Source organism: Pimephales promelas, chromosome 1 (genome assembly GCF_988280905.1).
Source record: "Pimephales promelas chromosome 1, fPimPro1.hap1.1, whole genome shotgun sequence".
NCBI lineage: Eukaryota > Metazoa > Chordata > Actinopteri > Cypriniformes > Leuciscidae > Pimephales > Pimephales promelas.
In genome coordinates this window covers 27821972-27844337 of record NC_142769.1, presented here as the reverse complement: position 1 = coordinate 27844337, position 22366 = coordinate 27821972, and the positions used below count along the sequence as shown (strand labels likewise).

Below are 22366 nucleotides of genomic sequence, written 5' to 3'. Positions count from 1 at the left end.
AACCGTGATAAATTCGAGTAAAGGTGGTCATAACTCATGAGTAGCTTAAAAGCTTTCTAATGTTTAAAAGCTTCTAATGTTTGACTTTCTCCATAGAGATTTAAAGTGGTAAATTCTCAATAGAGAGCCTAAGTCCCTCCCCTTCCGGTCGACCACCATGGGACCTTATTTCGTAAAAATGTTGTATGGTAGTCAATGGCGAGAGACAACAAATATTTTGATCTCATTTGAATTGTGGCCTGAATTAAACATATGATGTTTGTCAATTTAAAAGATACATTTTAAAGTCAAGAAAGTCGCAGTTTGATGTAAAACCGTTGCGGTATAAGACTGTGAAAATACATAATTACAAATACTACAAACCCAAAAGGCACACATTTTCTCACAATGAATGAAGCTTTCTTTACTCAAGCTAACGTCTGCCATTGTTTCTATAGTCTTACGTTCTAATCGTAACGTTACGCCGTCATGTCTGAGTGTTTTGTACCAGACTGTACACACACGAGCAGCGGATCTTGCTCGTTGATGTAGTTCATTGAGCGATTTTCACATAAAACTAAATGTTACTCTTCTGTTTTATGACAAACTGCGACTTTCTTGACTTTTAGAATTATATTTTAAATTGCCAAACATCAAATGTGTAATTCAGGGGACAGTTCAGACGGAATAAAAAGTTGTCTCTTGCCATTGACTACCATACATATTTTTTCTGAAATAAGGTCCCATGAGCCGGAAGCGGAGGGGTGGGACATAGGCTCTCTATAGAATTCAATTAGGTCACACATTTTTTCATCAGCTTCGTGAATCGTGCCCTCCCCCGGGAAAAAAACTTTTTGTCACTTGCTTTGTTGCGTAGCTCTACCCACAGTGAAGTGTCATTGGTTCACACAGCTGCATATTAAACATCAAATGTGTTCTGATGTCATATGGCGTTTTTATTGTCGTGGAAGAAAACCTGTCTTATCCAGTCTGGTTTAGGCACGGTGTGAACAATACCTACTGTATAATGATAACATTATTAGCATCCACACCAACGGACAATAACGTTCTGTTTATTATAAGCATGTGCTGCAGTTATCTGTCATCTGCTGCTTTAAATACTTGAGCTCTTAAAAAATGTAAATGTGGATTTTGATTGGCAGTCAATGCTTTATTGTTCATTAGCATTCCTCTGTGTCATTAACGTTAAAGGGTTAGTTCAGCCAAAAATGAAAATTCTGTAAGTATTTACTCACCCTCATGTTGTTCCAAACCTCTATGTGTTTATTTGTTCTGAATGTTTTAATCAAACAGATCTCATTCCCCATTGACTGTAGTCAATGGGGAATGAGATCTGTTTGATTAAAACATTCTTCCAGATATCTTCCTTTGTGTTCAGCAGAACAAATAAACACACAGAGGTTTGGATCAACATGAGGGTGAGTTTTCATTTTTGGGTGAACTAACCCTTTAAAGCTGTGGTGTTGACTTCACTCTTCTCGTAGAATTAGGATGGTTATTAAAACATAATCGTTATAGGCCTTGGTGTGAACGGCTCTTAAGGATACAGTAGGGGTTTGTTTTGACCACAAGATGACTTGAGTTCATAATGTGAGTTAATGTCAAGCAACAACACAAAACCTATACACTGTTTATCTTCCGTTTTAAATGTACATAGATTAAAATGGCCAGCCGCACGTCTTCTTATCTGTCTGTCCGTGTAGAGTCCGTTCACTCCGTGCTTGTCTATATGGCACCGGAGCCCGTGCATTAAAAACAGCAATGCAGAACAAAGTCGGTGGTGGCGGTCAGGGTGGTCACTTTCTCCCTCGCCACCTCAGAAGTCCATGGATATGGAGCGCTGTCCCGGGTCCACCACGGTGGTGGTGTTGGGGCGAGGGTTGCCATGGTTACGGATGGTAATGCTCCCGCAGCCGCTTCCGATGCTGCCGGCAGCCCCTCCTACGCTCCCACCCCTCACGTAGATTTCACAGGGCATCTCCTCCATCACGCGGTCCTCGATCACCTGCTCGGCGCAGTCGTGAGTCTGTTTGTAGCCGTAGCAGCTCTTCTTGTAGGTGCCGGTGTTGCTGCTATTGAAGGTCTTCATGGGAGGTGGCTTGGAGAAATCGTTGTGGTAAGAGAGCTCCATTGAGCTGAGCGTGGTGCGACTCTGCTTCATGCTGCCGCCCGAGGGGGCCTGCGTACCACAGTGGTGCTCGTGGATGCATCGGGACATGGTGGAGGAGCGCCGCAGCTTATGGTAGCCGTCCAGCTCATCCGACAGCTCGGCCAGGTCTGTGGACAGCTCCTTGTCGCGGAGGGAAAACAGCTCGTAGTTGGGGGGATCGAAGACTTCTTGGAAGCCGCCTTTGTTGAAGACCGCCGGCCGACGGGCCACTACCTTCTTACGGGGTTGCTTCATTTGCACCAGGATGGAGATGATGAGCAAGACCAGAACCACGCCAGCGGAGATGCCGATAACCGTGCCGTGCGTCTTGGTGATTTGGTGAAAGAGTCCCTTGGACTTACTCTCTGAGGTGGACATAAAAAGAGTTTTTAGTCAAATAAACTGTAAACTATCAAGAGACATAAAAGAGTCAAGTCAAATATATTTAAATAGCACATTTACAAGCAGCAGAAGGTGATTCATATTCATGATTGTTTTTCTAAATGAACAAATTACATTTCACCCAAGTTTGCTGCCCGAAGTGAATGTGTGGACAGAAATGCCACAAAACAATATATAAAATATGCTTTGTCCATTGATGGTTGTAAATGACAACAAACATACAGCAAACAAATGATTGGTCAAAAAGACTAAATGGTATAATGAATCAATTACTTTTCAATTTTGTGAAAATGTGCAGTTAAAAGACACTACAATTAAAAAGTTTGGAGTCAGTAAGATAAAAACAAAAAAAATACATTTACTTGGGAATTTATCACTAAAGATATTTAAAATGTTAAAATAATATTTTGAATAAATGCTCTTCTTTTGAACTTTCTATTTATCAAAGAATCCTAAAAAAAATGCATCACTGTTTCCACAAAAATATTAAGTAGCACAACTATTTTCAACATTGAACATTTCAACATTGTTTCTTGAGCATCAAATCAGTATATTGATTTCTAAAGGATAACAACTCTGAAGACTGGAGTAACGATGCTGAAATTTCAGCTTTGCCATTACAGGAATAAATTACATTTTAAAAATATGAAGAGTTCAGATGCAAAAGCCTCTAAATGCCATTTGAAATTTTCTTCTTTAATGATGATTTTTATCAAGCTTGTATATTTAAGTTCAGTAATTTCACTTAAATGGCAATGATAATTACCTATTAATTGTTATTTAAGTGAAATTACTGAACTTAAATATACAAGTTTGAAAAAAATCATCATTAAAGAAGAACATTTCAAATGGCATTTAGAGGCTTTTGCATCTGAACTCTTCATATATGAAAATAGAAAATGGTTGTTTCCAACAGTAACAACATTTCACAAAATGAAGTTTTATGATTTTTTGCTCAAATAAATGCAGCCTTGGTGAACAAAGTTTTCTAAAAAAAAAATACATTTTTTTAAATCGCACTGATCCCAAACTTTTGAACCGTACTGTAAATATTCAAAAACGATTTTTGAATAGTCATGAAGTTGCAACAAATGATACTTTAATAATAAAAAAAAAAACTTGTTGTAACTATACAATGGTTTTGTTTAGAGAAGAACAGCACTTTAAATGGAGATTGCTCCTGTTCCGGGGTGGTAGGTGACTGAGGGTGTTTGTGCAGTAACTCACCCTTGCAGTGGTTCTCATCCCAGGGGTAGACGCAGTTCTGAACGCCGTTGCACACCAGTGAGTTGTTGATGCACATGTTGCTGTGACAGAAAAAGGTGCTGCTGGAGCAGGGAGCTGAAAAACAGAACACAAAGAAGATAAAATCTCTTAAATACAAGGCAACAGCAGCTCTTTATTCTCATAGCAGGGCGTCTGCAGAAATGTGCGCCTCATGCCTGTGCCACAGGCTGTGTAGCGGGTGTTGAGCACAACACTATAAATCAAATCCAGCAGCCATCACAAAGCCCATCTGGCCAAGTTGCCATGAAGCTCTTGACTGAACGAACGCTTAGCATGCTAGTCAGAGTGGAGGGTAACGAAGAATGGAAAGAGAAGGAGGGGGAGATAAGCTTGTAATTGAAGGTGAGTGCTGATCTCTGGGGATGAATCCTTCAGGCTGTCTGCAAACCCTAACACTCAACTCCTCATCGTGTCTCTCTCTTCTAGCTGCACAGCCTCGTCCCTCGGCCTCCATTTTATGCCAAACCCAACCGCTACATTAGTGTCCTCACTGGAACTGCAATGCTACAGCTTGAGAGGGGAGGGAAAAATCTCATCCAGTTTATGTGACTAAGTGCTTCTGACAGGATTGAAGAGGTTGCAACTTTCATTTACTGGCATCAGATCCAGGCTCCACTATACTGTGCTCATTTCCAAAATTCCAAAAAACAATGGCCACTACCAAAGTCAGTACCAAAATGTTCCTTACAAAATGTAAAAATATATATCAGTTTCCTCAAAACATAACACATACTAAGCAGCACAGCTGTTTTCAACATTGATATAATCAATAAATGTTTCTTGAGCATCAAATCAGCATAGAACGATTTTTGAAGGATCATGTGATGTGACACTGGAGACTGAAGTAAAGAAGCTTTAAGAAATAGAAAACAGTTCTTTTAAATTGTAATAATATTTCACAATATTACTGTTTTTACTGTGTTTTTGATCAAATAAATACAGCCTTGGTGAGCATAAGAAACTTGTTTCATGAACATTAAAGGAGCTGTATGTAAGAAATGTATTTCAAATAATCATAAAATGGCCATGATATGTCACTAGACATTAAGAAATCATGTTCATTTCAAATACTCATATCACTGACAACAGTAGTCCACCCAGGAAATTGTCATTTAAAAAGTGAAGTTGCAGACCCTCAACTGTCATGTTGCGTTTTGGTCAGATGCTCCACCCTCCACCGATCTACCAATCACGGAGTCAGTAGTGTTGCAGCATTCGGTGTTGCCAGCTCTGCTCTAGTTACCACAACTGCAGATACAAACGTGTGGGATAAAATCTACAGTGATTTGGAACTGATTGCAGTACCAGTTTTGGCCACAATCTTACATACAGCTCCTTTAATAAATCTTACTGACCCCGAACTTTTGAACTGATGTATTTGTGGCACCTGGCCTGACTCAAAAGGCTAATTCGAGCATGTGTCTCTAATTGGAGAGTGTGCTGATGGTAAAAATCTACTGTAGTGCAGAAAGCTTGTATGAAAAGAAGAAAGTGAAAGTGTTGCTCAATGCCAAGATGGCAGTGAAGGCATTAAATGAACCAACTAATCCAAACACAACTTGGCTGTGTCAATCAATTCACAGCGCTGCAAGTCTTTCATCAGTTCTACAAACACTTGTAATGAAAATCATTTGCATTCGCCACTAGCTGCCACTGCTTTTGCACAGTGAGCAAGATTAATATTCAGATGGAGTTGACACTGAATGCTGCAATAATTCCTCTTTTATTTTAATTCTTTTAATTCCGCATTTATTAAAAGTATTACAGACTAGAGGAAAAATATCTGTTTTCTTTCCACAATTTGCATACAACCTTTGAGCAGCCACTATCCTGAAAAGCCACGGGGGAAAAAGTTTGATATATCACCCATACCCACTAATTCATGAAGTAAAGCTTCATTTAGTGTTTTCTTTCTTTTCAACAGCAGCAGCAGATAACTTTCAATTTTCCATCATGACTGACCTATTAGCATGATAAATGTGCAACACTATAGCCCTGTTATTTGATTTCCAATGCAAAGGTTGGGCGAGTAATTGGCTTTTTGATATTACTTCTTTCTACACAGATTCCTTTAATTAACTTCACACTTTTAAATGGACAATTTTTGAATGACAAAACAAGTTAGTGTCAGTTCCCATGGATCATAGCGTATTTCAGTCTATTACTCAACATCTTTATTCTGACATTTCGAGCAATGTTACATGCTTGAAAAAAGCTGATTTTCATTTCCGCATGATACATTTATATTGGAGTAAAAGGTGGAACGTCCCTGGATATAGACATTGAAGACTATAAGTGTTGACGGTTAACAATATTTCATCCCACTGCGTGTAGCAGTTAAATAGAGACGTACAGCAGCATTTTCTCGTAGTATATTAATTTTTTATGTTAATGGCATTTAAATCATAATGAAATTTGGCACATTATAATCTGGGGAGCGGTCCTGCTCTCTTTGTTTTTCGTGCTGTTTTCATACTACGGTTAGCAGAAGACTTGCAATGCTGGAAAGGCAGACTCTGCCTAAAGCACATACAAAATGAAATATAAATGATGTTTCTACCCAGCCTGCTGGCTTTAACTTTTTTTTTTTTTTTACTAGCTGACGTGGCACAGATTTCTCCACAGGTCAAAGCCATCCATTCTAACTGTCTGGCACCATGAAAGCCAATGATTTGCCCAGAAAATATGCGCCACCAGCGTTTTTGATCATTTTCACAAAAATTTCCAGAATATTTTTATACATCCAATATATCAAAAGAAAGAACAGGCCATCTGCTTTTAAACAAACAAACAAAAATATCTTTTTTTATTCTAGCTTCCCACTTTATTCTTGATCAACACTTAAATATGTTGTTAAGCTTCATAATAAAAGTCAAATTGAGCAAAAAGCTGAGAAAAATCATGAAAATCTGGATCAGATTCAGAACAATGATCAAAACATTAATGGAGTTAATCGAGTTCATCAAACCTCCTAATGCTTGCACAGTCCTGGGTATAACATTTGATTCAGTAACATTAGGTAGTTTTGATTTAAAGGAGTAGTTCACTTTAAAAAAAAAAAAAAGAACTCACCCCCATGAAATCAAAATGAACAAATCTTTTTTCGTGTCATTTGGTTCATTCAACGAACGACGAAATGACTCGGGAGAAGATTTTTGCACAGGAGAGTCACAAACGCGCACAGAAAAGAGCAAGGCGAACATTTGAGCTTATAAAACTTAAACTTTATTTTTTTTATTATTAAATGGCTTATTGTTTTGCTTGATAAGACCATTATTCATCGTCTGGAATAGTTTAAAGCCCTTTGAACAGTTTGCAGTTTGCACTGAAACTGTCTTTTGGACCTTGAACCGTTTGGTTACCATTAAAGTGCATTATATGGAGAAAAATCCTGGAATGTCTTCATCAAAAACCTTAATTTCTTTTCGACTGAAGAAAGAAAGACATGGACATCTTTCATGACATGGGGGTGGGTAAATTATCAGCAAAAGTTTTTTTTTTAAAAAGTGAACTACTCCTTTAAAGGCTGTTTTTAATGATGCATTGTTTTTCATATGCATATGATTCCATATAATATCTTTTGTTTCTGTAACTTCTTCGCATGTGCCTTGATCAGCAGATTCAGTACCTTTTCAGAAGATGTGTCAGATACACCTCCTAGGGTATAACAGTAAAAACACAAAACCCCGGAGAATTTGGCGTATTTGGCGGGGAAAGAGTTCTATACTCACGATCCACAAATGAGGTGAAGAGCATGCGGAAACGGCTGAGTCTGCTGCTCTCATCGGCCCACATGCGCACGACGCCCACGCCAGTATCCAGCATCACGTCATTGGCCACCGTGCTGCAGAACTTGGCTTTCAGGTTCTCAATGGCGCTGCTGCCATCATACACGGCCACAAAGTTCTTCTTGCACTCGTTTGAGTGCTCCATCTGGTACTCAAGGAAGCGAAGATATATCTGCAGGGATGAAGCAACCTTTAAGTGCATCAGCTAGATTCTGCAAAATGCTGAACAGGACAAGAAAGAAGACAGCGAATTGCAAAAAAAGGAATTTCGAGCAGAATGGAAAATGCTGCTGCATTTTAGTCTGACACAGAGTGAACTGACCTGATCTATGAGGACTGCTTGCTTACCAAGAATAACAAAAAAAAAGCTCCTAGCTATGCTTTCTTAAAGACACAGGCATAAAAAAGATTCTCAAAAAAAAAGTTGCTCCTCACAACTCTAATGACTCATCTTTATGCTTTGTAATCATTCACGCTTCTCCCAAGTTCTTCTGGGATGTTTTTTTAGCCTGCTAAGTGTTCCGGTCTGCTTAGCGCAGGTAAGCGTGTAATCCCTGGGCCATCTTAATGCCGTTTTTCTCCCTCAGTCTTATTCCTAGTACTTGCTGATTCGGCTCTACCGCCATTTCTGCATCATTGGACTAATACTTGCTGCTGCTGCATTGCTAATTTGAGCTCTCCTTGAAAAGTTTTCTCAGCAGAAAAAGGGTCGGGGAGCCTGATGGCCTCCAGCCTCTGGTCAGGTTTAGAGCAGGGTCATCAGATTTGATGAAGTAAGGAGGAGCCAAGTGGGTCACCTTGGACTGAGGAAGGGCACGGATGGTCCAGATGCAGTCCAACGCGTCTCCATTTTTTATCTTATCCTCTTCGTCCACTTGACTGGAGCGGATGACTCCGTCTGAACCACTGATCTCAAACTGGCAATCTGCCGCAGGAAAAGGTTGGAATTGGAAGCAAGAAAATACAGTGGAGAGAGAAACTAAGAAAACAGAAAACCTAAAGTGGTACCAGCAAAAAGAAGCATTGAGTGTAAATTGGAAGCAAATAGAGTTTTTTTTAAAAACAGAAATGGAAAGTCTGACAAGAGACACAAGATAGGCAGCATAAGACCAGCAGAGAGAGGGAGTGGTGAAGGATGTCAGTTGCAGATAGCCTGCCGCAGAGAACAGAAAGCACTTCAGATGGAATTGAGGTAGGGGGTGAAAATATTGAGGGGCTTACCTGGAATTGGATTTAACAATCCACCGACGTGCAAATGAAAATCTGGGTCTGAAATGATAAGACAGATATCGCATTACCCAGACTGCACACACTGGAAATCCATTGCTCCAAACGTGCAATAAAATCCAGTTTAAGAGAGCCGAGGGTGCTGCGGTGCAAAGATCGGCCGTTTGATCTAACGGGCAGCATTTAGTGTTTCTCTTATTTGACCTTAAACACACAGAACTTCTGAAACTCTGAAATCTACTGCATCTGAACAGGCTCTTGTCCAGAATTTTAATGCCTAAAAATCCAATGAATCAAGTAGAAGTATTTGTATTCAAAGTGTAAGGACAGCGCAACGACAACAGCAAGCTTGCATCGATATGTCCTACACTGAAAACACAAAATGTACGTCATGTAATATATTCTCAAAATGAATAGATTTTTTTTTTTCAAGCAAAAAATAACCTCAAAGAATCAATCTAAATTAAACATTTGATCCGGTCGAAATAGTTTCTTAGGCAACACTTGCAGGTTTCCACTTTAGTTATCAGAAGTTGATAGTTGAGAAATCTAATTTACATTATCTGAAGGTAATTAATCTGCATGGAAAGGAATCTACATCTCAACGTGCAGCCTTTACTGAATACAAAGTCCTGTTCGTGTGTTTATCACTGTGTGTAGAACATAGATCAAGTGCGGCAGACAGATAAACAATGCTGCAGTGTGAAACAGGCCTAAGAAGAGACGAGCAAGGACAAATACAAGGTCCAGAGCATTAAGGCTATCCATTTCAATTCAGAGTGCATATATGAATTTGGTTATCAAGCTCAAATATACAAAACTTCCTGCTTTCACTGTCCGGGTTGGTGAATGTGAATGTGATCACCATGTAAAACATGTTCCTATATCAACATCAGATTTGAGGGATAGATCTACAGTTTATGTCAAGTTTAGGCTTAAAACAAGGGTTAGTGGCTTCTACACCATTCTTATTCACCTATAATTTCCCTTTGTTTTCAGGGATAAATTATGTGTAGGTTTAGGGTTTATAGGAATGTTGTTCCAGGAACACGCCTTACTTGGCGAAATCACAGCGGGGTCAGGATTACCTGCTATAAAAGTGTATTTGACACGGAAGCCTAAGCCTTCGAGCTCCTCGTCACTGATGAATTTGATCCACATGAAGCGGCCCGTGGAGGTGACCACACCAGGACTCTTTGGCCCACAGAAGCGATCAATAATAGGGGAGAAACCAAAGGGACCATCCCTTATCTCAATGTGGTCGAAGCGGCACTCGAAGGACGGCTCGACATAGTATGTTTTGTCAAAGGTCAGCTGAATTCTCTGCCGAGGGAGAGCTGGAGGAGAGAGGGAATCGAGAATGAAAGAGCAAACATTATATTTCGTTATATAAACTGTAGAGTATGTGACACTATAAGCTGTGCTGAAGGAACCCACTGCCTATTTCTGAAAATGAGAAATACAATAATACTACATTGTTCAATTGTAATAATACGCCAGTAAAACACACACACAATATTTATCAAATTGAACAATACAGATGCCACATTCACATTATATCCCGTGTCAATATTGTGAACAGACAGTCTACCACAAATGAAGATAAACTCTCTAAAACCCTGTTGAAAGAACTTGATAGACCATTACATTCCAATGCACATTTCATTTGAATTAATCTTGATTTATTAAGACGAATACAGAAATGTCCACGGTAATTCAAAATTTGTCCAATAAATGCGCAAACATTTAATACAATGAAACAACCACTATCCACTAACTAAATTTGAATTTAGGTCACCTGCTTGAGGCACAACAACCGTAATCATATCAGTCTCTGAAACAAATAACCAATGTCACTGTTGATTTAGGTTTGTTCGGCTGTATTTGCTGCAGCTTGCATAAAAACCACAGACTCTGCACAATACATGGTCATTTATTAAAAAAAAAAAAATCTTATTATCTTATTTGTTGGTCTGAAGTGGCAGTAAGCAGCAAAAATCAAAAGTGTTCATGCAGCCGATAGAAGCCCTATTTATGTATTCTACAAAATAAATAAAAATAATGCAATAAATAAATGCTTAAATTTTTTAAATACATGACATGCTGTCAGATAGTTTTTGAACATATTTGCTTCGTCCACAGGGGGCGCTCTTGCACTGCTTGAAATACTGTTATGCCAGTACAAAATTGTGTTATTTATGCTTGTATAGTTATACTGAGATGCACTAGTGGCAGATATGATGTTGTTAAGAGAATATAATTAACTGTTTCATACCATAAAGAGAAGAGAATAAGTTCCTAGAGGCAAAATATAACACTCCTATATTAGTAAACATTGTTAACTTGAGGGAGAAATCAATCACATTGTCATTAACAGCTCCTGTCAGTCTGACATGTAACAGCTGAAGAATAGCCGGAGAAACTTCTTTCATTTGCTTTTAGGGAGGTTACCTTCTAGGATGTAAACACACTCCTTGTTGGGTGGATAGGAGTTAGGATAGTTCGGAGATGTAAACAGCCCTCCATTGATATTCCGGGTCCACTGGCCACACTGCTCAGCGTTTGATAAAGATTCGCCCGCATTTTGCGTCTCTGTAAGAAAAGATATGTAAAAGGAAAAGGAAAATACAGCTAAGAACTAAGATTAGCAATAACTGAAGCAGAGTGAAGAGACTGAGTCAATATTTTGCAGATGGTAACAGTTCACTGTCATTAACAGTTGCTTGAATAGTCATTGTTGACCATACACTCTCAGAAAAAAGGTACAAAAGCTGTCACTGGGGCTGTACCTTTTCAAAAGGTAAACTTTTGTCCATTTTAGGTGCTAATATGTACATTTTAGGTGCTAATATGTACATTTTAGGTGCTAATATGTACATTTTAGGTGCTAATATGTACATTTAGGTACTAATATGTACATTTTATGTGCTAAAACATTTTAGGTGCTAATATGTACATTTAGGTACTAATATGTACATTTTAAGTGTTAATATGTACATTTCAGGTGCTAATATGTACATTTTAGGTGCTAATATGCAGCCTTTGGGTACAAAAGTGTACCTTTTGAAAAGGTACAGCCCCAGTGACAGATTTTGTACCTTTTTTTTCTGAGAGTGAATTAGATACTGATTTAACAAAGAATTTCCACATTTTTATTTTAAGCTTACAAAGAAACTCAGGCTCACTGAAAGCATTAAAGTTTAAACATTCTACATTTATTTACAGGCCAGTTTATCCACAAAATGCTGAGAAATGGAAAGCAAAATAAGCTCCACAGGAACCCTCTGCAAGCCCAGTGCAAAAAATGTGTACAGATAGGACTGTCACAGTTGACAATTCAGATATGAGTGTGATGTGTGAGTAATACCTTTAATTTTCTGCGCCAGGGCAAATCCCTCTTCTATTACAATGAGGAGAACCCAGGCTGGAAACAAGAGTGAGCAAGAGCATGTCAAATGTTAGCAGACAAAAGTAGGGCATGTGACAGCACATTTATGTCCTTCATCTGACACTGTGCTCAGAACAACCGTATACAACACTAGGAAATACTGTATCAGTGCTGCAAAACGGCCATTCGACTGTCGGGCCAGCCAGTAACCTCAGATTCAGACAAATGTGATGTTGGTGAGAACCATAAAAACTACAGAAGCACATAATCTATAAATCTTTTCTGACCGATCCAGTCTTATTTCTCCCTGTCTGAAAACGTCTGCCCAAAGCCAGCACTGATTCATTGTGCGGACTGCGGATGCAAAGGCCAGCGACGATGCGGGCACACGGACATGAGCGCATTGATCACCCCAAATTCCTCTATTACTCTCCAAGCCTCGCATCAGGACAGGAATAATTCTAGCAGAGTGATCAGTCGTTCAAGATCCTTGTCATGTCATCACACATCTTGCACTTGACGCCCATCTCTGACATGAGGCCAGATGGTCCAAGACACCCTGCCTTGCAAATTTGTAATTAAGTGACAAAGTATCATGCACAGCTACATTGTTGATTTATGATGCAATATGAATTTATTTCCTTCTAGATTGTGTGATAATTAATTATCTAGACAGCAAAATAAAGCAATGAGCCATCACAAGTGTGTGTTTATAGTTGTTGGTCACTGAATTCGTACGGAGAATGTAGGAAAACCCATCACTTTCAGACCAATCATTTGCCATTCATTCAGTAAGATAAGATTCAGCTGAAGACAGCAACTGTGCAAATAAAATCAAATGGACCCTTTTCACATTTCCAGGGTTCTCATGAGTGAATATATGGGTAAACTTCTATACTAGTGAATAGCAAATATGAAAAAAAAAAAAAAAAATCCACAACACTGTTTCCACAAAAAATAAAGAGAATTGGTTACGGCAGTCTGAAGGAAGACAGCAATCTAAAAATGTATGATTTTTTTATTTTTAATGAAATCATGCATTTTGGGGTAAAAACAAAAACAAAACATTGCTAGATGTACAATGTTAATAATGACTGTGGAAATGCGTCATCAAAGTCTGTGAAAGTATTTGTCTTGTCCATAACTGTCTGTTATTCATTTTAAGGGGATTTGTCAAAGAGAATTGTCTTTTGGCGTCCCAGCATCATTAGATGATCGTCAATACATTTTAATCCAAAAATACTTTTTGTAATATACAGTATATGTGATGTGTAAATCTATACGTAATAAAGCAAAGACAGTGGGTCTTCTTATGTCAATTCACTGCCTGACACTGCCTGCCCAATGGTAACCAGGGCGGCACACGCAACGTCTGTTCCCGAGCGTTTCGAAGGCTGTGCCCACTGGAGGTGGTATGTATATCTGGCGGCTGCATACGCCATTGAAGAAAAGGAACCTACATTGAAAAGTAGTGTTAAGTGTTGTCACAATACTGGAATTTCTAACTTTGCTACGATTCCTTGAAAAATCTCGATATTCGATAATGTGGGGAAAAACTGCCATATAGATATTTTTCAATTATTTCATAATTGTTTTTGTCCAACCATTAAAATTCTAGTCATCAATATTTTCCTTCTTAAAAAAGTACACAACATTGTAACAGTAATCCATATGAATCATGTGGAATAATCCAAGTCTTCTGAATAGACACAATCACTTCATATTTTAATTTAACATTGATCAGTTAGCCTACCATTACAATTATGTCACCTAAATGTTTGTTCGCTTAATGTCTTTGTGTTTTTACAATGGGGCAATATTATAACAAAAGCTCACACACAGCACAAGGAAGCTTGATTCAAACTGAATTTATAAAAAAGACAAGTAAATAGTCATGAGAACAAATAAATAAATGACAGTTTTTCAGGTGAGTCTAACAGTAGTATTTAGGAATGGAATAATGACAATGGAATAATGTAATCAATCGTAAAATAACGTAGTCTTCATTGCAAAACATAAATACAGATTAATTCTTACAATAAAAGCTACAAAAGATATTCAGATCACCAAGTAATTTTCTCTGCCTTTTGTTGTTTGATTCACATTAATGACAGAAGGGAGCAGGTTTTGTAAGCTGCTGTCCCTTTAAGAGTGAACACAATGATCTCATATACAGATACGTTGCGTTTTCTTTCTTAATTGTTTATGTTCACTTAAGACATAACCGACTGTGCTTACGCATGTACTGGGCAAAATGGGCCCTTTGACATCATTTTTGGGGTATTTAACTGTTCAAGCGCAATAATCCGTGAACAAATGAAATGAGAAATGAGTGGAATTATGCCGAAATTCATGCCCTGTAACACCAAAACTACAAACGGAGCGAATGAGATGAGTGAGTGAGTGAGTGGAGGCAGGTGTGTGTCAACTCCCTCTCGGAGAGAAGAGAGAGCGTGAAAGCGTAGCAGCTGCTGGTGTATCGAATATTGATACTGCGGGAAATGATTATTGGAACGTTTCAGATATTTTATTATCGATATGCATCTAAAAATCAATATTTTTGACAACTATTGCAAAGAAAGAAACTGCAGTAATTTAGGTCTCACAAAAAAAAAAACAACATTTTATAATGGTTACTTTTCTGAAATGTGTCTCGACGATAAATACGACGTTGAGAGGGCACAGTCTTCGCAAATGAATGAAAACTTTACTACTTTATTGAAAAAAAAGTTGTTGTTTGGATATAAAAAGGCAAATGTTTAAGAGTCAATGATTGTATCATTATTGCAGTGATTATCATGTTTGGGAACAGTTCTTCTAATCATAATTGATGGAGTGTGTAGCTTTTCATTTCTTAAACAACCATGTAGCCAAAACATCATGGCCATATTCCAGGATGACAATGTCAAGATTCATCAAGCTCAAATTGTGAAAGAATGGTTGGGAGAGAGCATGAATAATCTTTTTCACACATGAATTGGCACCTTAAATTCATTGAAAGTCTTTAGGATTTGCTGGAGAGGAGTGTTTGACTCTTGCATTTACACTGCAAGACCTTGACATACATGTTGCAATGTTATTTCCATCAAGAGGTGCAACACTTTTTTAATCAAGATCTTATATTGACAATGCAAGAGTCAAACACTCTGTAAAGTCTTCTCCAGCACATCCCAAGCTACTTTTTGCCAGGCAGTGTATATTTGTGAATATACACTTAGTGAATCATAGTTCACAGAGTGTGAATGATGTTAGTTCATTAATGAATATATTTGTGAACACATATTGTAATTAATTAAATATGGGAATAGGGGATCCCCCATTGGGGGTTTAAATCATTTTTAATGCAGATATCATTTCAACTGGGTGTTCAAACATTATAGAGATGTCTGGTAGTCTGTGACTACAAAAGTCAGGCTTTGACCTGACAAGGAAGGAACCACAGCAACAGTAAACACACAACACCAGCATTATTCATTAGAATCCTCATAGAAGGGAACACTGTTATTTATAATGTGTATTATACTAGCCTATACATTTACATTTGTTATATACTTAAAATGTAGGTCACAAAAAACAAAAGTGATTGGACGAAGAAAAATAAAGAAGTTGACATTTGGCTAACTGTGAGGGGCGCCAAAAACCAATTTAGTGACAATTCCTACTACTTTGTACGCCTATCAGCATACATACATTTTTTCAACTAAAAATAAAAATGCACATTTGACAAAGAAAAGTCGATCTTTTACATAGCACACGACGTGTAGATAAACGCAAAGAGAACATGCATAATGAAAGTTTTAGAGCTGAATTAAACTGAGTTTTGTCACTAAACTGAGAAAGGCAACAGCACGGCTCCACATCTCACGTAGGATCCGATTTCTATGCATGAATTGTATTGCGTGCTGTCTGGTTTCAAATGAGCAAACATCTGGGATGAGCCCCATGGGACGATCATAAACAGTCAAAGAAAGACGATGGGGTAAAATGTTATGAGGCCTGTATCATATTTGAGCAGTGTGTCCATAAATACACCAAAACAGATCTCTCCACGAAGAGGGAAAAACTTTATTCTCACTTGATTATTACCATAGACTATATTCTAACTGTCACTGATCAAGCTATTTTACACTGAGCTGATGACATATAATGTCATTTGAATTCAAAAGTTAATCAAAGATAGGTGTCAAAGATTTACACCGCATATCACTCATACTTATGCCAGTAGGCTACTGTATTTTTCTTCCATTTCTTTACAAAAGCTGACTTTATTCCTTCAGTTTGTAATTTTGACTTACTCCGAGACCACACACACACACACACACACACACACACACAAAAGAATAATAATAAAATAAACATTTGCATTAAATGTTAGACTCATCTCGCTATAGGCCTAAGCAAAAACAGTGTACAGAACAAATGCAGAATCAACAATTATTTGGTTGTAATTCAATTATAGAGCAGTTGAGGGAAAATAATTTAGGTTATAGTGTGAAATTTGCTCATCATTTTGCATATTGATTTAAAACATAATTGGTGAGGAGATGACTTATTTTAAACACGCTTTTTCCTCTTCGTGGGTAACTATACGTGGTCACATTTTACATGACTGAGTGTTCATATTGCCTTGTGATTGAAAAATGCTAATAGTGGTGAAAAACATGTTGCCAAAATAATTAAATTTTGTAACAGTTTTCTATTCTGAAGGGTTCTTTTATTATAAATGATTTATACTGCTAAATAAATTATAGTGATTTTTATATGCTTTTGCTATATTAATATATTGATTTGTATGTACAAATACAAAGCATTAGCCCGTTATATATTTGGTTAAATCTCGCCGACACGTCTCATCGGTGGAGATGAGGGTCATGAGTGCAGGGCAGCAGCTCGTGCTCCAGCTGTGGCACGCGGGAGCTGTCACATCAGCACTCTCGCGCCGCGCGCTGCAAATGCCACGCGCAGCACGCGGCGAACTTGCGAGAGACGCTGCAGTGATCGAATGCAACTCGCCTTCTGTTGTGTGGAACTACACCGCTTTTAACGTGCAAATGACGTTTTTGCTGGCCAAAAATGACAAAAAAACATTTCCTGTCATACAAATGACCAATGGTTAAACGAATACGAAGCAAATAACGGATAGAGGAATTTATTAGCCAGATTTTGTAGGACAGATACCAATAAACAAAAGCACACCTGTAGGTGGCGAAGCGATTTATGGTTGTCCCTGAAAAACTTGTTAGACAAGGCTGTATATTGTGGATGCTGAGCTGCATTTGTTGCAGCAGCAACAACCATATAGGACCATATAGGACCAAATCGCGCTTTGTGTTCAGACACGGGACATAAATAAATAAATGTTTGTTGAAACTCACCTCTGTGCATTTCCACTCGCTGTGAATTACCGCTGCGTCTGCCTTCGTGATCTCTGTAGGCGAGCTTTATCTCTCCATTTTACTAGATCTACAAATCCCAACTTTTCTTCGATCTCGTTAATCCCATTCCTCACGATGTAAAGAAACCACCTTATTCCTTACGAAGAACGCGCGCATCAAGTCTGCCTGACAAGTTGTAAATGAGTTTATAATCCTATTGAGAAATGTGCTTTGTAAATCCACATGCGTCGCGGAGAGTCCGGGGAGAGACGCTCGTCTGTGGGAGTCTCGGGCTGAACTGAGGTGATCGTACTAAATGAGGCTCATTTTGAGCTTCGGGCGCTGCTCGCTTGAATGAGCAGCATGTACGCATGCGCATTTCGTGAGCGTAAGACGCGGAGAGCTCGGTCAAGTTGAGGTGACGTGATTCGACACGGACACAGCATCTAGAGAATTGATTTACTCTATACAATTTACTGTAAATGTAGTCTGCTTTTTGACTGAGACGGTTTAGACACACAACAGCTCCCAGTCAATCATGACTTTATTTAAATCATTTGAAAATGATACAGACCTCCATGAACGTATGAACCACCATGTGAATACAGACCAACGCAGGTTTTTATTTCCAAGATACGAGAGGTGCACATAAAGGAGATACGAGACGAACATATAAAGGTAATAAAGCATTTGGTCATGTTTATTTATATAACATTCAAAAAAAAAAATACTGATTAACAGCAACCAAAAACATGGTGAGAATGATTAATTAAACAGAGTACAGATACACAACCTGTTGAGACCAATATGCACCTGACAAGAAACAATTAGCAAAAACCATCTGCACAAATTGCATGCTATATAACATGCAAGTTAGACCATCGATTTTACCTTTGGAAGTGAAACTGCTCAATTAATGTGCATATAATGCACCATATAAAGGTAAAATAGACTAGCATATAAATTAATACATTGATCAGATCACCTGTCAGATATATACAGCTAAGAACAAAACCCTTCACACTAAACAGTCTTCAGCAGCACATAATTAAGTTACAGTGTTTTAAAAACAAGTATAAGAAATAAATAAAACCACCTATAGAAATCAAGGAAAAATACCCAAAGGCATAAGTGACAAACGGAAAAACAACCCAGAGTTGAAGTATCGATAACTGTGTCTAACAATCAGTAAGACAGACACAGTGGGAATTACTAGAATGCAAAATGAAGAAAGAACATGAACCAACCTGATTAATGTGGACTACGAGCAATTAGGGTTGAGGACTTTCTATAGAATGTTTACATCCACCGGCAATGAATTGAAACAAACTCTGGGGAATCATTTGGAAGAGGTTGGCACTGAGCGTTGATCCTTAAATCAATACCTTATTGTAATAGAGTGATGCCATTTTTAATAACTGAGTTTTATTTGGTTCCACACATCTAAATGCCTAATAAAATTAGTTTACAGAGCACACTTTTGTTAACAGGGGCCTCGTGTAGCGCATGGATTCAAAGCGTTTATTTGATAAAGTGGTTCAGTGAAGTGAAATTACAATCACAGAATCATATCCATTCCATACACACAAAGGCAGATAACTATCTAAGTCCTTCAAAAACAGTTCTGTTTCTGCCCACTTGATCTTCACCCGTTACTTCGACAATACAAAGAAAGACTTTTATAGTAACATGTTTATGCCAAACCAAAGTACAGAAAATGGCACCAAACACTTTTCTTTCTTCTCAATGTGCAAACATAATTATGCGTTTAGAATCATGTAAACAAACTCGACAGAAACATAACCTTTTCTCTTCGGATGTCAATAGATCTACAGAGGCGCATCACTGTTCAAACTATTCATATTCTGATGGATTCCTCTGATTTCAGACATCATTTAATGCATAAAAATGCTCCAGTGTGAAAAAAATAAAAAATAAATACACCACTGAAATGAAAGCAGACCCGTTCTTCTCTGTGTCGATCTCTCCAATTTCTCACATGGCATCGAAATGGAAGCGATGGGCCTCCTGTCTCTTCTCACGGTCATCTGCTTTCTGTAAAACACAAACATTTAAAGGTTGCTACATTCTGTAACTTCACGGTCTTGATAGCAAGCTGGAATATCTGGGTCTCGCACGTTAACCTTGCCAGTGAGTTGAATGCAAGCACAATACAATGCCGCTTGATTCATTGGGAGAGGAAAGGACACACACAGTAAGAGAGAGACAGACAGAGAACTCATTACACACACAATGGCACACTTTACCACGGCGAAATACCTCTGTGTGCGATCACAGATAGAGCCGACACCAGACACTTGCTGCCTGAGACTGATAATAACACACACTGCCAAACCTGGAGAGCAAGCATGTGTGTGTGTGTGTGTTTGTATGCTCAGTGATTATCCTGTCTCGGTGATGACAAAAAAAACAATGTCTATTCTCAGCTTGTATGAGTGACTCATGCACAGGGTCCCTCTGTGAGGCACTTGTGAATTGGCTCTCCTGTTCTATAAGGGTCACTTGGGTGTATTTCAAGCTCCAGGTGTGTCGTTTTTCTTCCTAGTAATTGCAGAAAACAGTTACTTGGTCATAAGCAAAATGGCAAATCAGTTAAGGTAAAAAAAAAGTAATATGCCAGTCTGCCAGACAGATATAAGAAGGTATTACTTTCTTTTTCAAAAAGATTTTATATCTCACAGACCATGCAAAAAGAGCCCGAGGCTTTGACTGAGCGCTGTCAAGCTTTACGCTATCTGCTCAGGAGCCTCTAGATGGTATCTATTTGTAAGATGTACCGCTATGTCGGATTTTTTCTCACGATATGGTGGTGAGTCACGTCAACATCACTATTCGCCGGCTTTCATTGCCGTAATTGAGGGTTGTAGCGACAATTAAGATCTGAGATGCGTACCTGCGAGCTCATCCTTATTTCAGGTCCATTTAAGTGTGTTGGGTGAGTCATAGGCCAGTCACAGACTCATTGATTACTGTCATGAGTTCTCAACTTAATTACATAGTCAGTGATAAAAATAGCCTGTATGCTCCTTCAAACTCAGGATTACTAAATAACAGGACTTGCAGTTGCAGCACGTCTGACCATTTTAGTTCTTCCAGAGGCAGTGTATGTAACATTAATAGTCTCTGTCAGATGAGCCGTCAGCAATTTAATGCAAATTAACAGTAACAATGGGAAATATATTGTTTCCACACACAATTTTCGTCCGTCAGACACTTTTGTATTATAGCATGATATTTGTTGTTACAGAAATGCAACTTGAATTTCTTTGCCACACATTCGGTTTGCTGTGCTCTCCAACTCTCCAGGCACACCTCAAGGCGCCGCTGACAAGCATATATATATATATATATATATACACACAGTACAGGTACCGATGAAGCTGTAGTGAGCCGACATGACCCCAATACATTCGAAGACTCAAGTCGCATCAAATATTAGACACAGTCAAGTTGCCTGTAAGGCATTTTCGTTAAATGACCTTAAAATCATGTTCTCCTTTTATTATTCAATACACAGATCAATATTACATCATTTATTCAATTCAATTCCAGTGCCTGCTATGCTGTACGCATGACACATATTGGTAGTATGCTTTTGTTTTGAATAAGGATATTACTGTATAGTAAGCATGAAATGTAATTCACCCGATCCATTTTATAATTTTTTTTTATTGTAAACAATTCATCCATACATAGCCTATATGCTTAATTTTGTTTTCCTTGGATCTAGTGATTTTGTCCGCACAACCCCACATAAAATGGAAAGAACTAAATCCCCACCTTACAATTTCCCCCCCAATCATCTGCTTCACTCAGATGTACATCATTATATGGAAGAAGGATAGATCTGTTGCTGCTTGCTTCTTTAAATTTTTTGGTGATACCAAAAACGCTCAGTTAATTTTTTTTTGGCTGATAACTAATATTTAATTTAAATTGATAGCTAATATCAAAATGTATGCTATTTATACTAATTTGTATAAATAATTCATCATTATTCATTATTCATGAATTTAATAATTCATCATTGAATGAAGTGAATTTTAAAGATCACAAAAAAGATCACATTACTTAACTAAAGATCAGGGTCTACATTACTTAACAATATTATTAAAGCATTAGTGTTTTAAAGGATTAAGTTCAAGTGAGCGGCAAACGTAGCCGAAATATAAAAACAGAGAAAATAAGCAAAAATCGACCAAAACATGTCCAAAATCAACCTATTTTTCACACAATTACAAAGGAAACCCATTTTAATGTAGACCTTCCCCTTGAAGAAATCAGGACAGTCAAAAACTGGACAAAAGAAACGGATTACAACATCACATGTTTCCCTTGTCTACTTATGATCTGATCGACCAAAACGTGTCAGTAATAAAAACAGTATTTTATATCTTGGTCTTTTTGAGAGATTAAAAAGATGTAGTGTTTTTTTAACCCTTCTAAAACAAACTCAAGACAAACCAAACAAAAAACACTAATTGACTGAAAACCGTTTTTAGCGTCTTGTCTTCAGGCATTTCTTTAAGAGAAGACGTCTACATCTTGGAAAACAAGGTGTGTTCCGGTCCCATGGAGACATGCAAATGATACAGAACACCTCGATACTTCATGCATCGGTGTCTTTCCTGCGACATTGAGCAGGAAGAGAGGAGCCAGAGGCAAAAAGGAAATACTGCGTCTTATCTTCGTCTAATATCGCGCCCCTCCCACTGGGATGCAAATGGAA

The 22366-nt window shown here is 38.1% G+C and overlaps 2 protein-coding genes across 2 annotated transcripts in view; both read right to left on the bottom strand.

Annotated features, from left to right (window-relative positions):
* Positions 1 to 1692: 1692 nt before the first annotated feature.
* neto2a (neuropilin (NRP) and tolloid (TLL)-like 2a) lies at positions 1693 to 17937 on the bottom strand. Its single transcript, XM_039691811.2, has 9 exons — positions 17617 to 17937; positions 12221 to 12277; positions 11305 to 11445; positions 9942 to 10190; positions 8848 to 8895; positions 8424 to 8551; positions 7570 to 7798; positions 3779 to 3892; positions 1693 to 2514 (listed from the first exon to the last, which is right to left on the bottom strand). The coding sequence occupies exons 1-9, from the start codon at positions 17624 to 17626 to the stop codon at positions 1817 to 1819; spliced, it is 1674 nt and encodes a 557-aa protein (XP_039547745.2). The 5' UTR covers positions 17627 to 17937; the 3' UTR covers positions 1693 to 1816.
* Positions 17938 to 19464: 1527 nt separating this feature from the next.
* The window catches only part of itfg1 (integrin alpha FG-GAP repeat containing 1), a 129935-nt gene continuing 127033 nt past the window's right edge, over positions 19465 to 22366 (bottom strand). Inside the window, exon 18 of the mRNA XM_039693448.2 lies at positions 19465 to 19671. Coding sequence (XP_039549382.2) covers positions 19612 to 19671 — 60 coding nt within the window. The 3' untranslated portion in view covers positions 19465 to 19611. The remainder of the gene's footprint in view (positions 19672 to 22366) is intronic.